The sequence below is a fragment of the Camellia sinensis genome, chromosome 15, assembly GCF_055761805.1.
Source record: "Camellia sinensis isolate YWXY chromosome 15, ASM5576180v1, whole genome shotgun sequence".
Lineage (NCBI taxonomy): Eukaryota > Viridiplantae > Streptophyta > Magnoliopsida > Ericales > Theaceae > Camellia > Camellia sinensis.
In genome coordinates, this window is record NC_138975.1 from 7,863,435 (window position 1) to 7,884,604 (window position 21,170).

Genomic DNA, 21,170 nt, shown 5'->3' on the forward strand with positions numbered 1-21,170 from the left:
CCTATAATGTAAGTGCATTTATCCTGTAATGTTGTAGAGGTTGAGTTATTAAAAAAAAAGAAAAAGAAACTCTTAATGAATTTCTGTAGCTCTTATTGAGTAGGGTGTCATAGTTACATGAGCACCCTTGATAGAATTCACCTATATGAGTGTGGTAATGAGGCCGTTACCTATGAGATTTAGGCTAATTCTCAAACACACTCATGAATCCTGAGGTCGCACAAGGCCGGAATGTGCTGGCTCTTAAGGCTTATGTGAACACCTGGAATATTATGTGTGTGCAATAATTATTTGTTTCCCTTAAACAGTCATAGTTCAATGTTGGGCATACTAATGGCTCTGGAGTAGATATTATTGTTTCACTAATGGAGGTTCAATGCAGAGCACACCTACCATGATGCATAATATCATTCTTTACCTAATAATATTAGATTTTGTTATTTATAATATTAAAATAGGTGAGAGAATGTTAGAAGATATTTTAATATTATAATGTGTTATAGGTTTGATTTTCTTTTCTTTTCCGCAAAGTTTTTTTTTCTTTCTCACCAAGTTTCCTCTCCTCCTAAGAACTTTCTCACCAAGTTTCCTCTCCTATACTTTTCTTCCAAGTTAACCCTTTTTCTTGGTGAGCTTACACAAAAAAACTAACTCAAGGGAGAGAGAAATCTAGAGCTTTAAAAAACAAAAAGTGTTTGCTAGTTTCTTATTTGAGAGATTATCAGACAAAGAAATAAAGGGTATACATGATGAAGTTTTGAGTTCAACCAATCATGCAGTATTGATAAACCATACGACTTAGTCGGGTTGTTGCATCCTGGGGGGGACAAATCAAGATTTTTTCTACTGCACCGATGTGAGACTTTGCTTAACCGCAAAGGGTTTGAATCTTCTTAAAGAGAGTGAATTTTCTGCACCTCAGCCCTTACAACAGTTATTGTCATTTTTATTATTTGTATATTTTGGTGTTTTATTTGTAATTATTACCAACAGTATTGATGCTTGAAATGTATATTAATATAGTTCTTCATGTGAAATTGTTTTTCAATCTTTTGAACTGTTGGATCATAGTCATCAATGCGCTGTGAATATTCAATGCCATGGGCTTGGCTAAGTTAAAACTTCTACATGCAAACCATTTTACTTTGTTGTTCTTATTTTGCGTTGTCGTCGTCGTCCTCGTCCTCGTCGTAATGCTAGCATTTTTGTGGGCTTATAGTAAAGCTTGATGCCCCCCAGAGTGGACAGATTTAATTTTTTTTATCAGTGCCTACTGGAATGTGGCAGTCATTGTCATTGTGAAGCGGACTTTGGACATGTATTTGCTTGCTTAGGCTGGTCCTCCTTTGTTTTGCGTTCAATGTAATTTACATATGTGGACCTTTGCTAGAGCATGTTAATAACAAAAGTAAGGAGTTGCTAAGCTACAATCCTAAGGTTCCGTGGGAAAAACAAAAGCAAGAAAAGCAAATAGGTTGGATGTTAGGGCCTATTTGGTGCATTTTTTTGCAAGTTGAAAGCTGATAATCAAAGAGCAAAAGTTAAAAGTTTCCACTTCACAATAACCAAATTTTTTTTTTCCAATTTATTTAAGCTATTTATGCCTATTAAGCTAAAAAAAAAAAATAATGGTTGTTAATCTATAAGCAAAAGTTGCATCATATACTCTAGCACATATTTTCATAATAACAAAGCTATAAGCACGGCCATAAGCTGTGTACCAAACAACATTATTGTAGTCCAATGGATTATAATTATTCTTTGTTACCATCACCATATGAGACAGCAGAGCATATGTCGCATATTACATTGATTTTGTCATTTTCTATCCTCTTCATTCTTTGATAAAATTACTGTTGGGTATACCTCCTTATTGGAGTGTGGGACCCAATTGATCTATTAAAAGAGTTTCAATTTGGCTTGGTTTAGGTATAATATATTTTTATATATTATATTTGTGGAGACCTAATTCAATTTAGATACAATTAGGGTTTGATTTCAAAACCCAAGATTTAATAATATATATATCCAATATATATATTATTTTGTTTCAACACAGAAACACAGGTGAACGGCTGCCTTATGGTTTTTTTTGGGTTTTTCAAAGGTGAGCAACCATTGGTGATCATTAATTGTTGGTGAGATAGTGCTTGGTACATAATCAAAATTGGTGGTTTTTGTTCTGGTTGTGTGAGTGCCGTTTGGATCAAAAATAATTCGGTGGTATTATTTTTATTCGGTTTGGTGTTGCTTTGGAGCATAAGTTGGTTCGTTATTTTTGATCTTCTACAACTCTGGTTCTGAAGATTTTGGTTCTTCTATTTGGTGAGGTCTTTCCTCTTTGTTTATTTGTGATTATTTGGAATTCACCTAAGGGTGGTTTGTGAGACCATTAGTGTCTCGTTTGTAATCGTTTGGAACTTATTTGGTTGATAGTGGAATCGGATTTCGATCCCGTGGACGTACCTCACATTGAGGGAACCACGTAAAAATTCTTGTGTTGCCTTTGATTTAATTTTTCTGTATTAATTTTTATTCCCATTGATTGATTTACTTGTGGGGAATCACATCGATTTTCCCTAACAACTGGTATCAGAGCTTACGGTCTATTTGAGTTTATTTATTTGTATAAATCAATGGAAGGGAATGTGGGTCGTATGTCTAGCTTCAATGGAAGCAATTGGGTAACTTGGAAAACTAAAATGGAGGACCTATTATTTTGTAAAGATTTGTATGGACCCATTGAGGGTGATAATGGCAAACCCGAGGGTATGAAAGATGATGACTGGAATAGGCTTAATCGAAAAGCCGTTGGTGTTATCCGTCAATGGATTGATGATAGTGTGTTTCATCATGTTGCTACTGAAACTTCAGCACATGATTTATGGAAAAAATTAGAGGGCCTTTATGATAGGAAATCAGCCACAAATAAAGCTTTTCTGTTTCGTCAGTTGGTTAATTTAAAATATAAAGAGGGCAGCCCTATTCCGGAATATCTGAATGAAATAAAGAGTATTGTTAACCAACTTGCTTCTATGAAAATTGTTTTTGATGATGAGTTGCAGGCTTTGATGCTACTTAGTTCTTTGCCCGAAAGTTGGGAGACTTTGGTTGTGACCGTCAGTAATTCGGCGCCCGATGGAGTTGTCACAATGGGCCAAGTCACTAGTAGCCTGTTGAATGAAGAAACTAGAAGAAAATCAGCCGGTTCTTCTCATTCGGAAGCATTTGTTGTGAGAGGCTGAAGCAAAACAAGGGGGAGGAGTAAGACTCCTCATGGTCGTGATCAAAGCCGTGACAAGTCAAGAGATGGCTCTTTTTCAAAGAAAGACATTGAGTGCTATTATTGCCATGAGAAAGGGCACATGAAGCGGGAATGCCGAAAACTCAAGAATAAGGAGAAAAGGCGTGACAAAAGTGTGGACAAGAAGCAAGAAGACACAACGGCAGTTACTACCAATGCTGATCTCATGGTCGTTTGTGAAGATGATTGTATCAATTTTGTAGGCCAAGAGAGTAATTGGGTGATTGATTCCGGTGCTTCTTTTCATGTGACTTCTCGAGTTGATTTCTTCACTACCTACACCAAAGGAGATTATGGTTTTGTTCGAATGGGTAATGAAGGTTTGTCCAAGATTATTGGCATGGGTGATGTTTGCTTGGAAACAAATTTGGGCTGCAAGTTGTTGCTTAAAGATGTGAGGCATGTTCCCGACATTCGCCTCAATTTGATTTCTACCGGGAAACTAGATGATGAAGGCTACAACAACAAATTTGGTGATGGAATATGGAAGCTCACAAAGGGTTCCTTGGTGGTGGCTAAGTGTAAGAAGACTCATACACTTTATTCGATGCAAGGAAAAATTTGTAAAGGTGTTGTCAATGCACTTGAAGAATATACTTCTACTGAATTATGGCACAAGCGGCTTGGCCATATGAGTGAAAAGGGGCTGCAAGTATTGTTCAAGAAAGAGCTTCTACCCGGTTTGAAAGGTACACATCTTAAAACTTGTGTTCATTGTTTGGCCGGTAAACAACATAGAGTTTCTTTTCATAAAAATGTTGCTTCTAGAAAAGAAAATGTTTTGGAGTTGATTCATTCGGATGTTTGTGGTCCTTTAAAAGTTAGAACACATAGTGGTGCACTTTATTTTGTTACTTTCATTGATGATTATTCAAGGAAAGTTTGGGCTTTTCTACTAAAAACTAAAGATCAAGTTTTAGAAGTATTTAAGCATTTTCAGGCCATGGTTGAAAGAGAAACAGGGCAAAAATTGAAGTGCATCCGATCAGACAATGGTGGTGAATACATTGGGCCATTTGATGAGTATTGTCGCAGCCAAGGTATTCGGCACCAAAAGACAGTTAAGAAGACTCGTCAACAAAATGGAGTTGCCGAGAGAATGAACCGCACCATTGTGGAAAGAACAAGGTGTTTGCTTTCACAAGCTAAATTGCCAAGATCCTTTTGGGGTGAGGCATTGAAGACAGCGGTTGACGTGATCAATTTGTCTCCTTCCTATCCATTGAATGGTGATGTTCCAGAAAGAGTTTGGACCGGTAAAGATGTATCTTATGAGCACTTGAGAGTGTTTGGTTGCCGAGCTTTTGTTCACATTCCAAAAGATGAGAGGTCCAAGCTTGATAGCAAGTCAAGACAATGTATTTTTCTTGGCTATGGGCGTGATGAATTTGGGTATAGATTGTGGGATCCGGTCGACAAGAAAGTCATTCGAAGCCGTGATGTTGTGTTTCTTGAAGACCAAACAATTGAAGACTTTGGCAAAGGTGATCAACCGGTGCCAAAAACTAGTGATCTCATTGACATGGATTCATCTCCTTCATCTTCAGTTGATGATGAAAACGGGGGAGATGTACAGCCACCTATTGAAAATGTAGAGGATGATGCTAATTCTAATGAAGTTGAGCCAGAAATTGAGGAAGAGAATCCAACTCAAGAACCGCCACCACAACTTGAGTTAAGAAAATCTACAAGGGACCGACAACCTTCAAGAAAGTATCCTCCCAATGAATTTGTGTTGATTTCTGATCAAGGGGAGCCTGAGAGCTACCAAGAAGCAATTGAGCATGCAAAGAAAGGTGATTGGAAAAAGGCCATGGAAGAGGAGATGAATTCCTTAGTTGAAAATCACACTTATGATTTAGTGAAGTTGCCTAAAGGGAGGAAAATTCTGAAAAATAAGTGGGTCTTTAAATTGAAGAATGATGGCAAAAATCTGAGGTACAAGGCACGTCTTGTTGTGAAAGGCTTTGGGCAAAAGAAAGGTATTGACTTTGACGAGATTTTCTCGCCAGTTGTGAAGATGTCTTCTATTCGGGTTGTACTTGGCATGGCTGCAAGTATGAACCTTGAAGTTGAGCAACTTGATGTGAAGACCGCATTTCTGCATGGTGATCTTGAAGAAGAAATTTATATGGAGCAACCGGAAGGCTTTGTGGAAAAAGGAAAAGAGAAATTTGTTTGCAAATTGAAGAAAAGTTTGTATGGTCTCAAGCAAGCCCCGCGGCAATGGTACAAAAAATTTGACTCTTTCATGATGAATAATGGTTTTTCTAAAACCACTTTGGATCATTGTGTGTTTGTGAAAAATTTTCCAGATGGTAAATTTATTATTCTTTTGCTTTATGTTGATGACATGTTAATTGTGGGTCAAGATTCTACCATGATAAACAGGTTGAAATTGGAGTTGAGCAAGTCTTTTGCTATGAAAGATTTGGGACCAGCAAAGCAAATTCTTGGTATGAAAATTGTTCGTGATCGCAAAGAGGGGCTGATTTGGTTGTCTCAAGAAAGCTACATTGAGAAAGTTCTTGAGAGGTTCAATATGGATAAAGCGAAGCCGGTTGGTTGTCCACTTACGGGTCACTTCAAGCTTAGTTCGAATCAATGTCCTACAAGTGAGAAAGACAAAGAAGAGATGTTGAAAGTTCCTTATGCTTCAACAGTTGGTTCTTTGATGTACGCCATGGTTTGTACAAGGCCGGATATTGCTCACGCCGTTGGTGTGGTGAGTCGTTTTCTCTCTAATCCGGGTAAAGAACATTGGGCAGCGGTAAAATGGATTCTAAGGTATCTTCGAGGGACTTCGAAGGTGTGTTTGTGTTTTGGGAATGGTAAGCCGATGCTTGATGGGTTCACAGATTCTGACATGGCTGGTGATGTTGATTCTCGGAAATCTACTTCGGGGTATTTGATGACTTTTGCAGGGGGAGCTGTGGCATGGCAATCTAAATTACAAAAATGTGTTGCTCTCTCAACTACCGAAGCTGAATTTATTGCTATTACAGAAGCTTGCAAAGAAGAGTTATGGTTGAAGAAATTTTTGCAAGAGTTGGGTTTAAAGCAAGAAAGGTATGTACTTTATTGTGATAGTCAAAGTGCTATTCACTTGAGTAAAAATTTTACTTTTCATTCGAGATCGAAACACATTGATGTGAGATACCATTGGATTCGTGATGTGTTAGATTCGAAGTTATTACAACTCGAAAAGGTTCACACAGATGATAATATTTCAGATATGTTGACAAAGACTTTGTCGAGGGACAAACATTTGAAGTGTCGAACTTTGGCGGGTATGGTTGATCTCTCCACCTAAGTCGGTAGGGGGAGAATTGTTGGGTATACCTCCTTATTGGAGTGTGGGACCCAATTGATCTATTAAAATAGTTTCAATTTGGCTTGGTTTAGGTATAATATATTTTTATATATTATATTTGTGGAGACCTAATTCAATTTAGAAACAATTAGGGTTTGATTTCAAAACCCAAGATTTAATAATATATATATCCAATATATATATTATTTTGTTTCACCACAGAAACACAGGTGAACGGCTGCCTTATGGTTTTTTTTGGGTTTTTCAAAGGTGAGCAACCATTGGTGATCATTAATTGTTGGTGAGATAGTGCTTGGTACATAATCAAAATTGGTGGTTTTTGTTCTGGTTGTGTGAGTGCCGTTTGGATCAAAAATAATTCGGTGGTATTATTTTTATTCGGTTTGGTGTTGCTTTGGAGCATAAGTTGGTTCGTTATTTTTGATCTTCTACAACTCTGGTTCTGAAGATTTTGGTTCTTCTATTTGGTGAGGTCTTTCCTCTTTGTTTATTTGTGATTATTTGGAATTCACCTAAGGGTGGTTTGTGAGACCATTAGTGTCTCGTTTCTAATCGTTTGGAACTTATTTGGTTGATAGTGGAATCGGATTTCGATCCCGTGGACGTACCTCACATTGAGGGAACCACGTAAAAATTCTTGTGTTGCCTTTGATTTAATTTTTCTGTATTAATTTTTATTCCCATTGATTGATTTACTTGTGGGGAATCATATCGATTTTCCCTAACAACAATTACTTCATTGGTTTGTTCATCAGTTGTTTGTTGGGACGATCTTGAAGAATGAAGCAGGGAGTCAGTTGCCAAAATCTCTTGTTGGGAAAGTTCTTTTTCTGATGAAGTTATTCCATTTCATCGAGTTTAGTGGGTATGATTTATATTTGGATTTGTAATGCCTAAGCACTTGAAACAATGCTCGTAGCACGGGGCTCTTGCATGGAACTGAACTTGTAATAATGTGGCTCATGTTGCTGAAAACATGTTTACAGTTTTGTTGTTGCATGGGGTTCCCATATCGTTCAAAATGATCACAGCCAGCCTTTGAGAGGATTTTATTTTTTCTCTTTAATTGCTTTTTGGGAATTTGGTGTTTGTTTTGCATAGCCATTATCAGTATGAAGATTTGGAAAAGAAAAGAAAGGGAAAAAAAGAAAAAGAAAAAGGAAAGGGGAGAGAAAGATGCATTGGGTTTTGAGCAGGTGAAAGAATAGTTGGCCTATGCTTGTTTAGGTCCCTTGAAGAATAATCCAACCTCAAAATGAAAGAAAAAAACAAACAAAGATCGTTTCATAATCAAAGTTTGGTACGTTACCTTACTGTTTTTACTTTTCTTGCATACGTGTGAGAGAGAAAGAAAGAGAATTCACTTTTGCCTCCAATTTACAGGAAAAGGAAAGAAAGGAAAATAAAAATTCTTTTTTCTATATGGCGGTTTGTTTTTAAGGAAACATTTGCTCTCACAGTATTTCTTGTAGAAGGCATATGATTAATTTTATATATAAATTTTTTAGTGCACATGTTCTTGATAACTCAACTAAAAAAGTCAGCAAGAATACAAGCAAAGATAATCCAGTGGGTGGGGTAGCATGTGGAGTTTGTCTAAACTAGACCCATTTTTCTCCATAATTGGATTAGTAGATTGATTAAAAAGATGTCCCTTTCAACAGTGGAAAGATGAATTGGAAAGCAGAGTAAAAAACGGTGCACCAAACATGGTCTGAAAATAATTTAAACATGGTCATGGTCTTAAATAATTTGGTAGGTGTGCTAGCTAGCTACCTGGATCTGCTTTTTTTTTTATTTTTATTATTTCTAATCTTTGGTTTTAATTTTTTTAAAATTAAGTTTTTTATTTTTCGTATTTTTTTTATTTTTAATGAATATTTTTAAAATTTTAAACAATTTTTTAATTTTTTAGAGGGTAAATTACATTGACACTCCCTGATGCTTATGTTTATTATAGTTCCCTCCTCACCTTTTGAAAATTACATCTCTCTCCCTGAGATTTAAAGTTTCATTATAGATTGTCTTCTGAGATTTAAAGTTTCATAACAGTTCGCCCTCTCACCGTAATGATCATCATACATAAAATTAAATTAACAGGGGGTTAGTGTAATTTTTCAAATGTGAGGGGAAAAATTGTAATAAATATAAATCTCATGGGGTGTCAGTGTAATTTACTATTTTTTAGATGCACCTCACTTAGATGTATCTAAATGAAAAAATATTTGTGAAAAAATATTTTAAAAAATTAATAAATACACAAAAATACAAAAAATATATTGAATTTTTTTTTTTTGTATTTTTGGTATTTAGTGATTTTTTTTTTAAAAAAAATTCACAAATATTTTTTTTAAGTGTATTTATGTGTGTCTAAAAATTAAAAAAATTGCTTAAAATATTTTTAAAAAATAATTGAAAACAAAAAAAATAGGAAAAATAAAAAAGTAGAATTTTTTGAGAAGTATTTTATGAAAATCAAAACTAAATAAACTGAATATTTTTTATTTAACAAAAAAAAAAAGAGTTATGTGTTTGGCTTGGTTTTGAGAGATAAATTTTCAAAAAAAAATTGGGAAAAGAGTTTAGAAATATTTTTGGTTTGTTTGGTTGTATATTTGGAAAATAGTTTTATAGTATGGGAGTTTGGGATGATATTATATTTTGTTATAATTGAATAGTTGTGTGTGAGAGAAAAAATGATTAAAAATGAGAGATTAGAGAGAAAAAATGATTGATTTATATGTAAGAGAGAGTGAATGATTTAAATTTTTTTTTTCTAAAATTACTAAACCAAACAAAATTTTAAATTTTTTTTAAAAAATTATTTTTCTCAAAAACAAACCAAACATGCCATGATCTCTTTTTTTTTTTTTTTTTTTTTTTTTTGGGGTACATCGGAAATGAATCAGGCCATGATCTCTCATTCATTTATAAGATATATGTTCTCATTTACGCACGTTGCTCTAGTTTAGTTTTCGCAAGGTTACCGAGTTCTCTAGTTTTCAAATTTTCAAAATTTAGAGCCACTGTAGTTGTTCTCAATTCCCAGCAGTTAGTTATATATATTTATGCATTAAATTAATAAAACATAATAATTTACAAAAATATGAGAATTATATTTAATATTATAAAAATAAAGGTCTAACAAGTCATGATTATACAATAAATCTAATATTAATATTATTCACTTTTACAAAATTAAATTTATAGAGCAAGTTACTGCTATGTCCAAAAATGTAACGGGTGTGTTTGGTTTGTGTTTGTAGAGTAATTTTTAAGATAAAAAATACGAAAATTTGTTTTGTTTGTCTTTTTTTAAAAATAATTTTGGGGAGAAAGTTTTAAAAAAAGTGATTGATTTGATGTGTATAAGAGAGAGAGAGAGTGATTTTGGAAATTAAGTAACCAAACAAAATTTTGAGATTTTTTTTGAAAAAACTTATTTGTAGAAATTTTTTTCTAAAATTTTTTCTGAAAAACAAACCAAACAAGGCCAACAACTTTGTGAGACAACGATAATCATATGTTTCAATTACATTTATTTTAAAAAATTGTCGATACTTATAATTTCAAGAATAACTATCATTTTTAATACAAATATGATTTAAATATGTAATTATTGATATCCGATAATCTTTATTTTTTATATAAATATTATATTTAACGAGCCTTATAAAATAAAACACTTTAAATCACCGAATTGACACTAAAATGGGCTCGCCAAGCCGAATACTATCTCAAATTGAGAAAAGAAACTGTGTTTGGCAAGACAAGTTTGGGCTAAATTAGCCACAAACGTCCAAAAGAGGCTAAAGTAGCCACAAACATCCAAAAAGAAGGAGGGCGAAAATCAGAGACTACCGTCAACGAAGAAGAACAGTAAGTGACGCTGTCCATAGCCCAAGCCCACCGGATTGCACATCGACGGCGATACTGTAACCATCGCCTCGTCGGCACTACCAATCCTCAAGTACACAGTTTTTTTTTTTTTTTTTTTTTTCGTTTTCGGTTGTTTTTATCTCCTTCAACCTCGATCTGCTGTGTTTGAGTACAAACGGAAATTTCGGACTGTGGATGTTATTTTTTTGTTTGGCATCTGAGATTACCGAACTGTATTGTTTAGATCTTACAAAAAAAAACTGGTTCAACACGTGTTTTGTTTATTTATACTAAAATTGATCTCCGAAATTACCCTCCATCCATGATATGTTCCATTTATTGGGTCAACCTATTTCATTCTTCACTCCTGTATATGTCGATTTATGGGAAATGTTGTCATTCTTTATTTTGAAACCATTCGGATTTGTCCTGTTTATGGACTGAAAATTCAGATCTTCTCTTTGATTTATGGGAAATGTTATCATTTTTTAGTCATGAATTTTTTTTTTTTTCAAATTGAATTTCATGATTTTGTTTATGGTCTGTTCCATTTCTTTTTTTCGGATTTTTCAGATTTATGGAAAATGTTATCATTAAATTCAGAAATTACCATTCGCGACGTAATTTATAAATAAATGAAACACATAAATAAAAAAAAAGTTATTGTATACCAATAAAAATAAAGAACAAGAACTAATTAATGTAAAAAAAAAAAAAGACAAAAACATAAATTTAAAAAAAAATTTGAAAAATTTAAGCACAATACGCCAAATCCAAACCCAAAATTAAAAAAAAAATTAAAAAATTTAAGCAAAATTCGCCAGATCGAAACCCAACATAAAAAATAAAAAATAAAAAATAAAAATTAAGCAAAAAATGCCATATCCATACCGAAAAAAAAAAAATTTAAGCAAAATACGCCAAATATGCCAAAATAAAAAAAACCCAACATGAAAAAAAAAACCCCAAAATATGCCAAATCCAAACCGGGGAAAAAAAAAATTAAGCAAAATATGCCAAATCCAAACCCAAAATAAAAAATTAAAAAAGAAAGGCAAAAAGGGCAATTTGGTAATTTGACAGGAAGACACCTCACCAAAAAGCTAAAAAATCAAAAAAGCCAAAAAGCCCTTCCCAAACCAAGCTTTTTAATCCCAGGTTAAAATAGTCAAAAAAATCAAAAAGCTAATTTTATTTGAAATTTGAATTTTTTAAGCCTCCGTTTAGAAAGTGATCAATCAATGTCCAAGGTATAATGTTAACAAAATAAAAAAATAAAAGGTACAAATTGAGCTTTTACTTCGATTTGCATAGTCTAATTAATTAATCAAGTTTATTTACTGTAATTATTATCTAATTTTAATTTAATTTATTTTTGTAAACCCCGAGCTATCAATTTTTAGCTCTTTCTTTGCCTGTTCCGCCAAGACAACACGCTTTGCGAAGAGATCGCTCGCGTATGCCCATTTCTTCGAGTTCCGCCATTGCTTCAATCATGATCTCTTCTTCCTTCTTCAATCTCGCAATCCATTCTCTCCCTTGGATCTAAACCAATCATTTTCTTTCGATTTCTTGTTTGTTACCAAATCAAAGCCCTAAATTTCGCTTGATTTGTTGTTGATCTGATCTGATCTGAGCTGAAAAATCGTATACAGTGTTAATGGCTTCAGCGAAGTCGTCTCGGTCAAGGGTACTGAATAACACTCCAGCGAAGAGCAACAACCCTAAGGACTCGGGCAATAAGCTCGAGGAAAATCTCAGCGTCTTCAAGTCCGATAATTTCGATGCCGATGGCTTTGTACAGTCCAAGTGTAATTCCTTGAACGAGAAGGTCTGATATCCAATCCTTTCTTGCCGTGGAATTCTGAAAAAAATTTACTAAAATTTATTGGGTATTTGATTTTCTTTTAATTATTGATAGAAATTGGTTTGGATTGAATAATTGAAAACTATTGTTTGGGAATTTGAATTGAATTCTTTTTATTGGGAATAAAAAAAAATGTCTTGGGCATTTTATTTTCTTTTGATTATTGGTAGAAAATTGGTCTAGATTGAATAATTGGAACTTTTGTTTGGGAATTTAAATTGATTGAATGCTAAAATTGTGAATTCTTTTGATTGGATATTTAAATTAAATTAAGGCCTCGTTTGGGAACAGGCTAATTTAGTAACTTTTTGGCTATTTGGCTAAAAAGGTACGTAAAAAAAACTTGTATGTTTGGGATGACTTTTTGGCTAATTACGAAAAGATGTGCAAAAAGTAGAGAGAAAAGAGAATCTTTGACTTTTTTGTATGAGTTGTTGGCTTTTTGGCTAATTTAGTAACTTTTTGACTAATTGGCTAAAAAAGTAAGTCCCCAAACGGGGCCTAAATTAAATTTTTTTAACAACAAAAGAGATGAGGTTCAAGAGAGAGTACAAAAAGAACATTCAGTAGTGATAGTGAGGACACAGGGTTGAACACTGGATATATGCGACCACCCACTAGTCTTAAATATGGGGTGGAATAAGGGCTTGAACATAAGGCCTTTGGTTGTTTACGTGGGGACTTACCATTCGAGATAGCCCTCACGGGTAAGGAGGCCCCCTTAAGCCAATATTTACAAAAATGAGATGTTCAAAATATATGCATTCAGAATTAAGAGAGGCTGATGCAAATCTAGCTAACATAGCAGAATTTAGCCTCTCGGAATACAAAACAAAACTGTAGTCTGGTGAATTCAAGTGCTAGTTGAAAGCAATTCATTTATTGTCCCAAAAGGAAACGTTTGAAATGAGATTTTCACGCTGGTTAACAAGAGAATGATGTATATGTCACCAGCCCGATGAGGAAGATTCGTAACAAGGAAAATTGAGGAGGTGAATTTAAGGAAGATATTTTGCTTGAAAAACTTGATCCCATAAAGAATTTTGATAAGATGCCAAGTTGGTTTCAGAAAAAGGCTTGTTAAGTATGTTAACATTTAGGGAATGCTACATTGTGCACTTGCATATTGCAAGAAAAGTTATGATTTTTGTGATGAAAGTTACAATTTTTGTGAGTAAAGTTTTGAATGGTGAAATCGTGATGTGCACCTAAAAGTTATCTATAACTAAAATTATACAATTAAAGTAATACTTTTTGTAATGAAAGTTATACTTTTTGTGAGAAGCAAAAAGTTATATTTTTGTGAAGCAAAAAACTTGTACATCTTGTGACAAAAGTTATACATTTTGTGATAAAAGATATGCTTTTTGCATAAGATGCATACCATATGCACCCCAAAAAGGGTGCACATAATAGTCCTTTCCTAAGGTTTAAAGTACCCAACCTGCCAAATTTACGAGGTTGACAAATGGTGTTCCTGCTTATGAGAGGGGTTTTGTGTGATGGGGAGCAACTATTCTATAGAATATTCAGACAACAGGATTCAAATTTGTTGATGGTGATTTTAGGGATGGGAAAGAAGGACATAGTGTAAGTGGGAAGGGAACTAGGGCATGTTTGATCAATATGGATTGGCCAACATAGGAAAGAAATTTATCAACAAAATAAGTGGAAGACCGAAATAAGTAGAAGACCTAAATATTTATTGTTATGTGAAGCCAAGCAAAAGCCAATGGATGAACCTTTCACGAACCAGGATATTAGGAAAGAAAAAAGCAACAGATTTAGAATAATTAATGGATTGTCCTGCTGTGTGGGTGAAAGTTTGTAAAACATTTTGTGTAGAAATTACATTAGAATTGGGGGCTTTTAACAAATAGAAACCAATCACGGGGAAAACATAGTATTGGGGATAGAGGGACCATTTCTTGAAGCTTTTAATTTTGAATGTATAATTTGTTTCGGTTGAGAGGCATAAGCTAAGGCTCTGGCGAAGAGGTATGTGGACTCCTTATCTAAGGCCACATTGGGGATGGATCTTGTGAGATAAGTGACTGCTGAACTTACTCACATAGTTGAATGCTTAGTTTGATTGAGTTCTCAAAAAATATTTAAAATTTATAATAATATTTGAAATTTATCTTATTGATTGACAAAAAGGCCCCTAGATGGAACTCAGAAATTTTTGAACAAATAAAAGCATTAATTCATTACAATTCAGTAGAATATCTTTATGCTAATTATAGCATATGCCAAAATCAATAGTTCTTAGGTATCATTGACCAAATCAGGAATGCATTCCTCATCTATTAAATAAACAATATGATAAAAAAGATATAGCATGATTCATTCAAATTGCTTACAAATCAAGAAATTGTCTCACCCACAGGATTCAATCAAACTACTCACAAACTACAAATGTCCAACTTGGATCAATTGACCAAGGGGTTTAGACCCACTGTGAAGCAGTATGCCCAAATTGTATGCTTTTTAAAGGATGAATGCAAGCAAGCACACATTCATTTGTATGCGCACGTGTGAATCCCCAATTTTATGTATGAGGCCATACTTGATGTTGAAAATGTACATCATTTCCAATAAGAAGCAACTAAATTGAATGTTGGACTTAAAAACCCAAGTGGCAGTGCACTTTTTTAATTATTAAAATTCACGTGAAAAATTGTGGGCAGGAAAAGATTTGTTTATTACATTTTCTTCCCATGTTTTAAGAGTGAAACATATAAAACAGCATGTCCTTTATAATAATTGCAGTTTCCATTTAGAAGATAAAAATATTTTTTACAAACACATTTGAGCAGTTAATAAAACAGGTCTCCCTTATATCTAGTCAAGAATTTTAGCCGATATTTGGATAACAATTGCTTTTGATGTACCATTTTACAAGAGAATTGTGCCTTTGAAGGTGGCTTCGTCCAATGTGTCGACAGAAGTGGCTATTAGAGGGTATTCTCTTTTGCCAAGCCATTTATTATCTACATATAAGTACTTTTCCTCTGGAGTTTAGTTGCTCATGCAATCAAATGTTGCATTGGCCACTTTTTCTTATCAACTGAAGCATCTACAAGTCAAGATATTGAGCTGTTTACTATGATCTTGAGTTCTGGTTGTGTATTTGCTTTCGAATTTTGATTCGACTGCTATTTTTCTTCTAGTCTGAAAACTTCACCGTGTAATTGAATTATATCTACGGATAGAAGTGTGAATGCAAGGGATACAATTTACTATGTCAATCAATACTTTGTGTTGACTATTGAGAGACTCTTTAAGTTACGAAGAAATGTATTTATGTATAGTGTGGTATCTACCAACTTACCATATTGGTATGATTTATTAATTACTATATTAACACCGGCATTGGCTTACAGGAAATAAGGCAATTATGCTCGTATCTTCTGGATTTGAAGAAAGTTTCAGCTGAGGAAATGCGTAAAAGTGTCTATGCTAACTACACAGCCTTCATACGGTCAGTCCTTTTGCAACAGTTGCTTCGACAATATATAATTCATCAGTATACCCAAATTATCTACTTTGTGCCTTTTCATGACATCATACCAACGCATATTAAGTTATTGACACATTGGATTAAATTTCTGCCACTCATTATAAGGACAACCCTGTGTGTGGATAGCATTTTTTACTCTCTTTCCTGATTAGAAAAAGAATGTTCTGAAATTGCCCAAATGGGGATGCATTTTTTTTTGGACTGTATTCCGCTTTAAATAGATGGCAATAAAAGTTTATCCACCCTTTTTGTTGAGGCATTTTGGTCTATTTTCTTGCTCTGAATTTTCCTACTATACCTGTGCTTTTCCTTTTGAAAGATGATCTCATTATATTGATATTGATTGGTTATCGAATGCAGCTTGTATTTTAAATTAATTTTTTTTTCAACAGCACATCAAAAGAGATCTCAGATTTAGAGGGGGAGCTTTCATCAATCAAAAACCTGCTATCTACGCAGGCAACTTTAATTCATGGTCTAGCTGAGGGAGTTCACATTGATTCATTAGCTATCACTGTTCCTGATGGTTCTACTGCAAATGGATTATCTAACTATGAGGACAAGGAACCTTCAGACCTTGAGAAACAGTTAAAAGAGTTCCCTGATGTACTTGATGTTTTGTTAGCCGAGAGGAGGGTGGATGAAGCTTTGGAAACCCTTGATGAAGGAGAACGCGTAGTTTCTGAAGCAAAAGAAAAGAAAACATTAAGTCCAGCTGTACTTTTGTCACTGCAGACTGCTATTACTGAACGTAGGCAAAAATTAGCTGATCAGCTTGCTGAAGCGGCTTGCCAACCTTCTACACGTGGCAGTGAGCTTCGTGCAGCTATTTCAGCTCTTAAAAAGCTGGGAGATGGCCCTCGTGCTCATAGTTTGCTGCTCAATGCACATTACCAAAGATATCAGTATAACATGCAAAGCCTTCGTCCATCAAGCACCTCATATGGAGGAGCATATACTGCTGCCCTCTCACAGCTAGTGTTCTCTGCTATTGCTCAAGCTGCTAGTGATTCTTTGGCTATCTTTGGTAAGGAGACAGCTTACACTTCTGAGCTTGTGATGTGGGCTACAAAGCAAACAGACGCTTATGCACTCCTGGTTAAAAGACATGCATTAGCTTCATCTGCTGCTGCTGGAGGTTTAAGGGCTGCAGCAGAGTGTGTGCAAATAGCTTTAGGTCATTGTTCCTTGTTGGAAGCTCGTGGCTTGGCTCTTTGTCCTGTGCTGTTGAGACTCTTTAGACCTAGCGTTGAACAAGCACTAGAAGCTAATTTAAAACGTATTGAAGAGAGTACTGCTGCCCTGGCCGCTGCTGATGATTGGGAACTTACATACCCTCCAACTGCTATGCGGCAATCTAGCAGATCTTCTAGTGCATCGCTTGGTGCTACAACAGCATATCAGCATAAACTTTCTAGTAGTGCTCATCGGTTCAATCTAATGGTTCAGGTGAACAATTTATTTTTTCACTTAATTTGCAAATCCATTAAAGGGAAAGGCGTCCCCCCACCCAATGAAAAAATATTGAGTGTAAAGGTGACACCATCCTACGTGGTCACTGGCCAGTAAAAAGTCACAAATGGATTAGATGGATGGATCTTGTCTCCCATTAACCCAAAGACGTTGTGGTCCCTACCGCAAAGTGAGATTGCTCATTGGATGGTGATACTGCATCATGGTATCACCGTTACATTACATCCAATATTTACTCCCACCCCACCCCCAAAAGGGTGAGCATGCCATATGGAATTCCACTTTCCACCATTTGATCTAGAAAAATAAATATAAGCCGTTTATCATATCCACTTTGGTTCATAACCACCACCATTTGTATCAAACCATGACCACTTTGGGTTATAACCAAAACCACCACTACACCTCATGACCAACATCAATTTTGCTTTGTAACCAAACACCGCCTAGCCTCATAACCAAGGCAGGCCTAATTTTGACCACCACTTCCAGCCATAATCAATACCACTTTGATTCATAACAAAAGACTACTTTGAGGCATAACCAAGGCAATTAGTACACACCTTTTAAGGGTTGTGTACTTAGAATTGGCTTCCACTAAAATGTGAAATATTCGTCTCCTTTTCTGCTCTTAACACTAGAACATACACAAATGTGTGCTGGCACAGCATATCATGTGGACCATTTTTTCCACCTATTAATTTCTTAGTTGTGCTTTGTTCCTTTTTTTTTTTTTTTCCCTCCCCTTTGCTTCTCGTGCGTCATGCATCATTTAGTTAAAACTTGTTTAGCTAAACAACTAGTTTTCCAAGCAGCACAGCCACTTCTAGAAAGAAAGATCCATCCATCTATTCTATCTGATTTAGATTTTGATATCTAAAAAAGAATGTTTGAGGATAGAAATTATGAGATGGGGGCGTTGACTGAAGAGGTAGAGAAGAAGTAGAAGATGTAGGCATTCTTCTGCCACTGACTGGCCTACTGTGGTTCTTAGTGCCAGCCAATATCTCTTTCCAATTTTCTCTACCTCACCGTTTGGGTGGAATTCATTCTCAGCTGTTCTTGTCACTTCAGCATGCTGTTTAATTGTTTCAAATGGAAACTTGATAGTTGTAGATTGTGTTTCTTATTTGCTCATTCACTTACTGACCTAGATTTGTTAATACCTTGTGCTCGCCCCCTATATTGGCATGCTAGAGAACAATTGAGCAATTACATGATTATTGTTTATAGTTTTTTCCCGCCTATTGAGACCTAGTTGCTTATTCATGTGCTTTGAGTGTTTTTGATAGTTGATATGCTATCCTTCTGTGATTATCTTGAGTTTGTTGATTTTGAGAGCTGGTGATAGGTAATTGAAATTCAATGGAATCTTATAGAGTAATGCTAGAGGCACACAATTTAAACCCCTAAATTCATCCACAATGATGTGGCAAGGTAGGGGGTACTGTATAATTGAGTGTGTAACAAATCAAAAGTTGACACTTATCATGCCACATCATTGTGGGCCAAATTGGGGAATGCCTTTTGGGGTCTCAAACATTTTGCATCTTTATATGATATACTATTTGTGACTGCTGGTGATCTATAAATATGATTCATTTTCCTGATATCTTAACTGCTTTTATAGGATTTCTTTGAGGATGTGGGACCATTGCTAAGTATGCAATTGGGAGGTAAAACATTGGAAGGTTTGTTCCAGGTATTTAATTCATATGTTAACATGCTCATAAAAGCATTACCTGGCTCCATGGAAGAAGAAGAAAACTATGAAGGTTCTGGAAACAAAATTGTTCGAATGGCTGAAACAGAAGCCCAACAAATTGCATTGTTTGCAAATGCATCCTTATTAGCAGATGAACTTCTGCCACGTGCAGCCATGAAGCTCGCCCCATTGAATCAGGCAAATCACAAAGATGATCCTCGTAGAAGACCTGCAGATAGGCAAAACCGTCATCCTGAGCAAAGAGAATGGAAGAGGCGTCTTGTGAGCTCGGTTGATAGACTGAAGGATAGCTTTTGTAGACAACATGCTCTAGATCTTATTTTCACTGAGGATGGTGATAGTCATCTTACTGCAGACATTTACATAAACATGGATAACACTTTGGATGAAATAGAATGGTTTCCTTCCCCAATATTCCAGGTATTTCTAAGTCATGGATACTTTATTTATTGTCTTTTGTCAACATTTTTTAATTATTTTTTTCAATTTTGTTTTGGTTCATATACTATGTCTAGTTTGCACAAGTTCCTGTTATTTGTGCATTGGATGTTGCATAGGATGTTTCTATGCACTTCTTGTGGTCGCTTTGTTTTGTTGTTTACTAGTCTTTTAATTGTAAGTTCTCACATTTTATTTATATTTTTGATTTTATTTTATCACTATTCAGGAACTTTATGCAAAACTTCACAGGATGGCTAGTGTAGCAGCAGACATGTTTGTTGGGAGGGAAAGATTCGCTACAATGCTATTGATGAGACTTACAGAAACAGTCATCTTGTGGCTTTCAGAAGACCAAAGTTTTTGGGATGATATTGAGGAGGGATCGAGGCCATTAGGTCCTCTTGGTCTTCAACAGGTTTGTAAATTGATACCCATTTATTCACGTGTTCTATTTTACACGGATTGTAGAACTCATTTTTTTATTTATCTGCTGATCCTTGTGCAGTTCTATTTGGATATGAAGTTTGTTATCTGCTTTGCTTCTCAAGGACGTTACTTATCTCGGAATTTGCACCGAACTGTCAATGAGATCATATCTAAAGCAATGGCAGCTTTTGCTGCAACAGGGATGGATCCAAATAGGTACACAACTGTAGTTTTTCTTTAGAATTTTCTCTTACTATGGCATCCCATGCTTCTGTTTTTATTTTGTACAATTTTTGGCTTGTAAATGTGAGTTCTATTGTTATACATGCTTCCCCAGTGATTGGAGAATTCATGTATTTAGTATGGAATACTAAAAGTTGGCGTTGTCCGTCTGTTTTCTGATGAATGGAATAAAGTAGTGCATCAATAGGTGAATGAGATTTAATTATGGATCTTGAACTTAGTTGGAGAACCACATCCATTATGGAGACAAATACTTTTATAAGTGCCCATGCTATGTGGGGGTGGGGCTGGGTGGTGGGTGGGGTTGTGTTGGCAACTCTACTAGTAATAGTATAGTTTGGAAGATTTGGTTGTTATATGGATATGTATGGATCTGGTATGAGCTTTTCTGAGGCTAATATTAAATGTTGTTGGCACCATGCAGTGTACTTCCGGAAGATGACTGGTTTACTGATGTTTCCCAAGATGCAATAGAGAGATTGAGCGGAAAACCTAAAGTTGCCAATGGGGATCGGGATCTTAATAGCCCAACTGCTTCCGTCTCAGCACAATCTATTTCATCTGTCAGATCTCATGGGAGTTCTTAATGCGCATTCGCTTCCCATTTTGTATATTAGACAACAATCAAAATCCTTCATGAATTTGCAACTATTCCTTGTATTCATAACTAGCTCTTTTTTTTTTTTTTTTTTTTTTTGGGGGGGGGGGTTGCCTAATTCTCCATTATCTTCACCTATTGTTTCATTTTCTTGTCATTTTAAAACATAACCCTACCATTCTGTAGCTTGGTGTTTGTATCATCATGAGGTTAGAAATTCTTTTCATTTTCCTATTTTGGGAGCATTTGAGTTTGTGTAAATGTTGATTGCGTCTTTTGATCCTGAATCTAAATTTGTTCTATTCTTTGACTACTTAGCATTTGAGTTTGTGTAGTACTTAGCATTTGAGTTTGTG

At 35.0% G+C, this 21,170-nt stretch overlaps 1 protein-coding gene across 1 annotated transcript; it reads left to right on the top strand.

Moving 5' to 3' along the window:
- Nucleotides 1-11,746: 11,746 nt before the first annotated feature.
- Nucleotides 11,747-21,127, top strand: LOC114288948 (exocyst complex component EXO84B). Its single transcript, XM_028232575.2, has 7 exons — nucleotides 11,747-12,348; nucleotides 15,771-15,868; nucleotides 16,300-17,356; nucleotides 19,011-19,526; nucleotides 19,774-19,962; nucleotides 20,053-20,189; nucleotides 20,641-21,127. The coding sequence occupies exons 1-7, from the start codon at nucleotides 12,178-12,180 to the stop codon at nucleotides 20,801-20,803; spliced, it is 2,331 nt and encodes a 776-aa protein (XP_028088376.2). The 5' UTR covers nucleotides 11,747-12,177; the 3' UTR covers nucleotides 20,804-21,127.
- The last annotated feature ends 43 nt before the right edge of the window (nucleotides 21,128-21,170 follow it).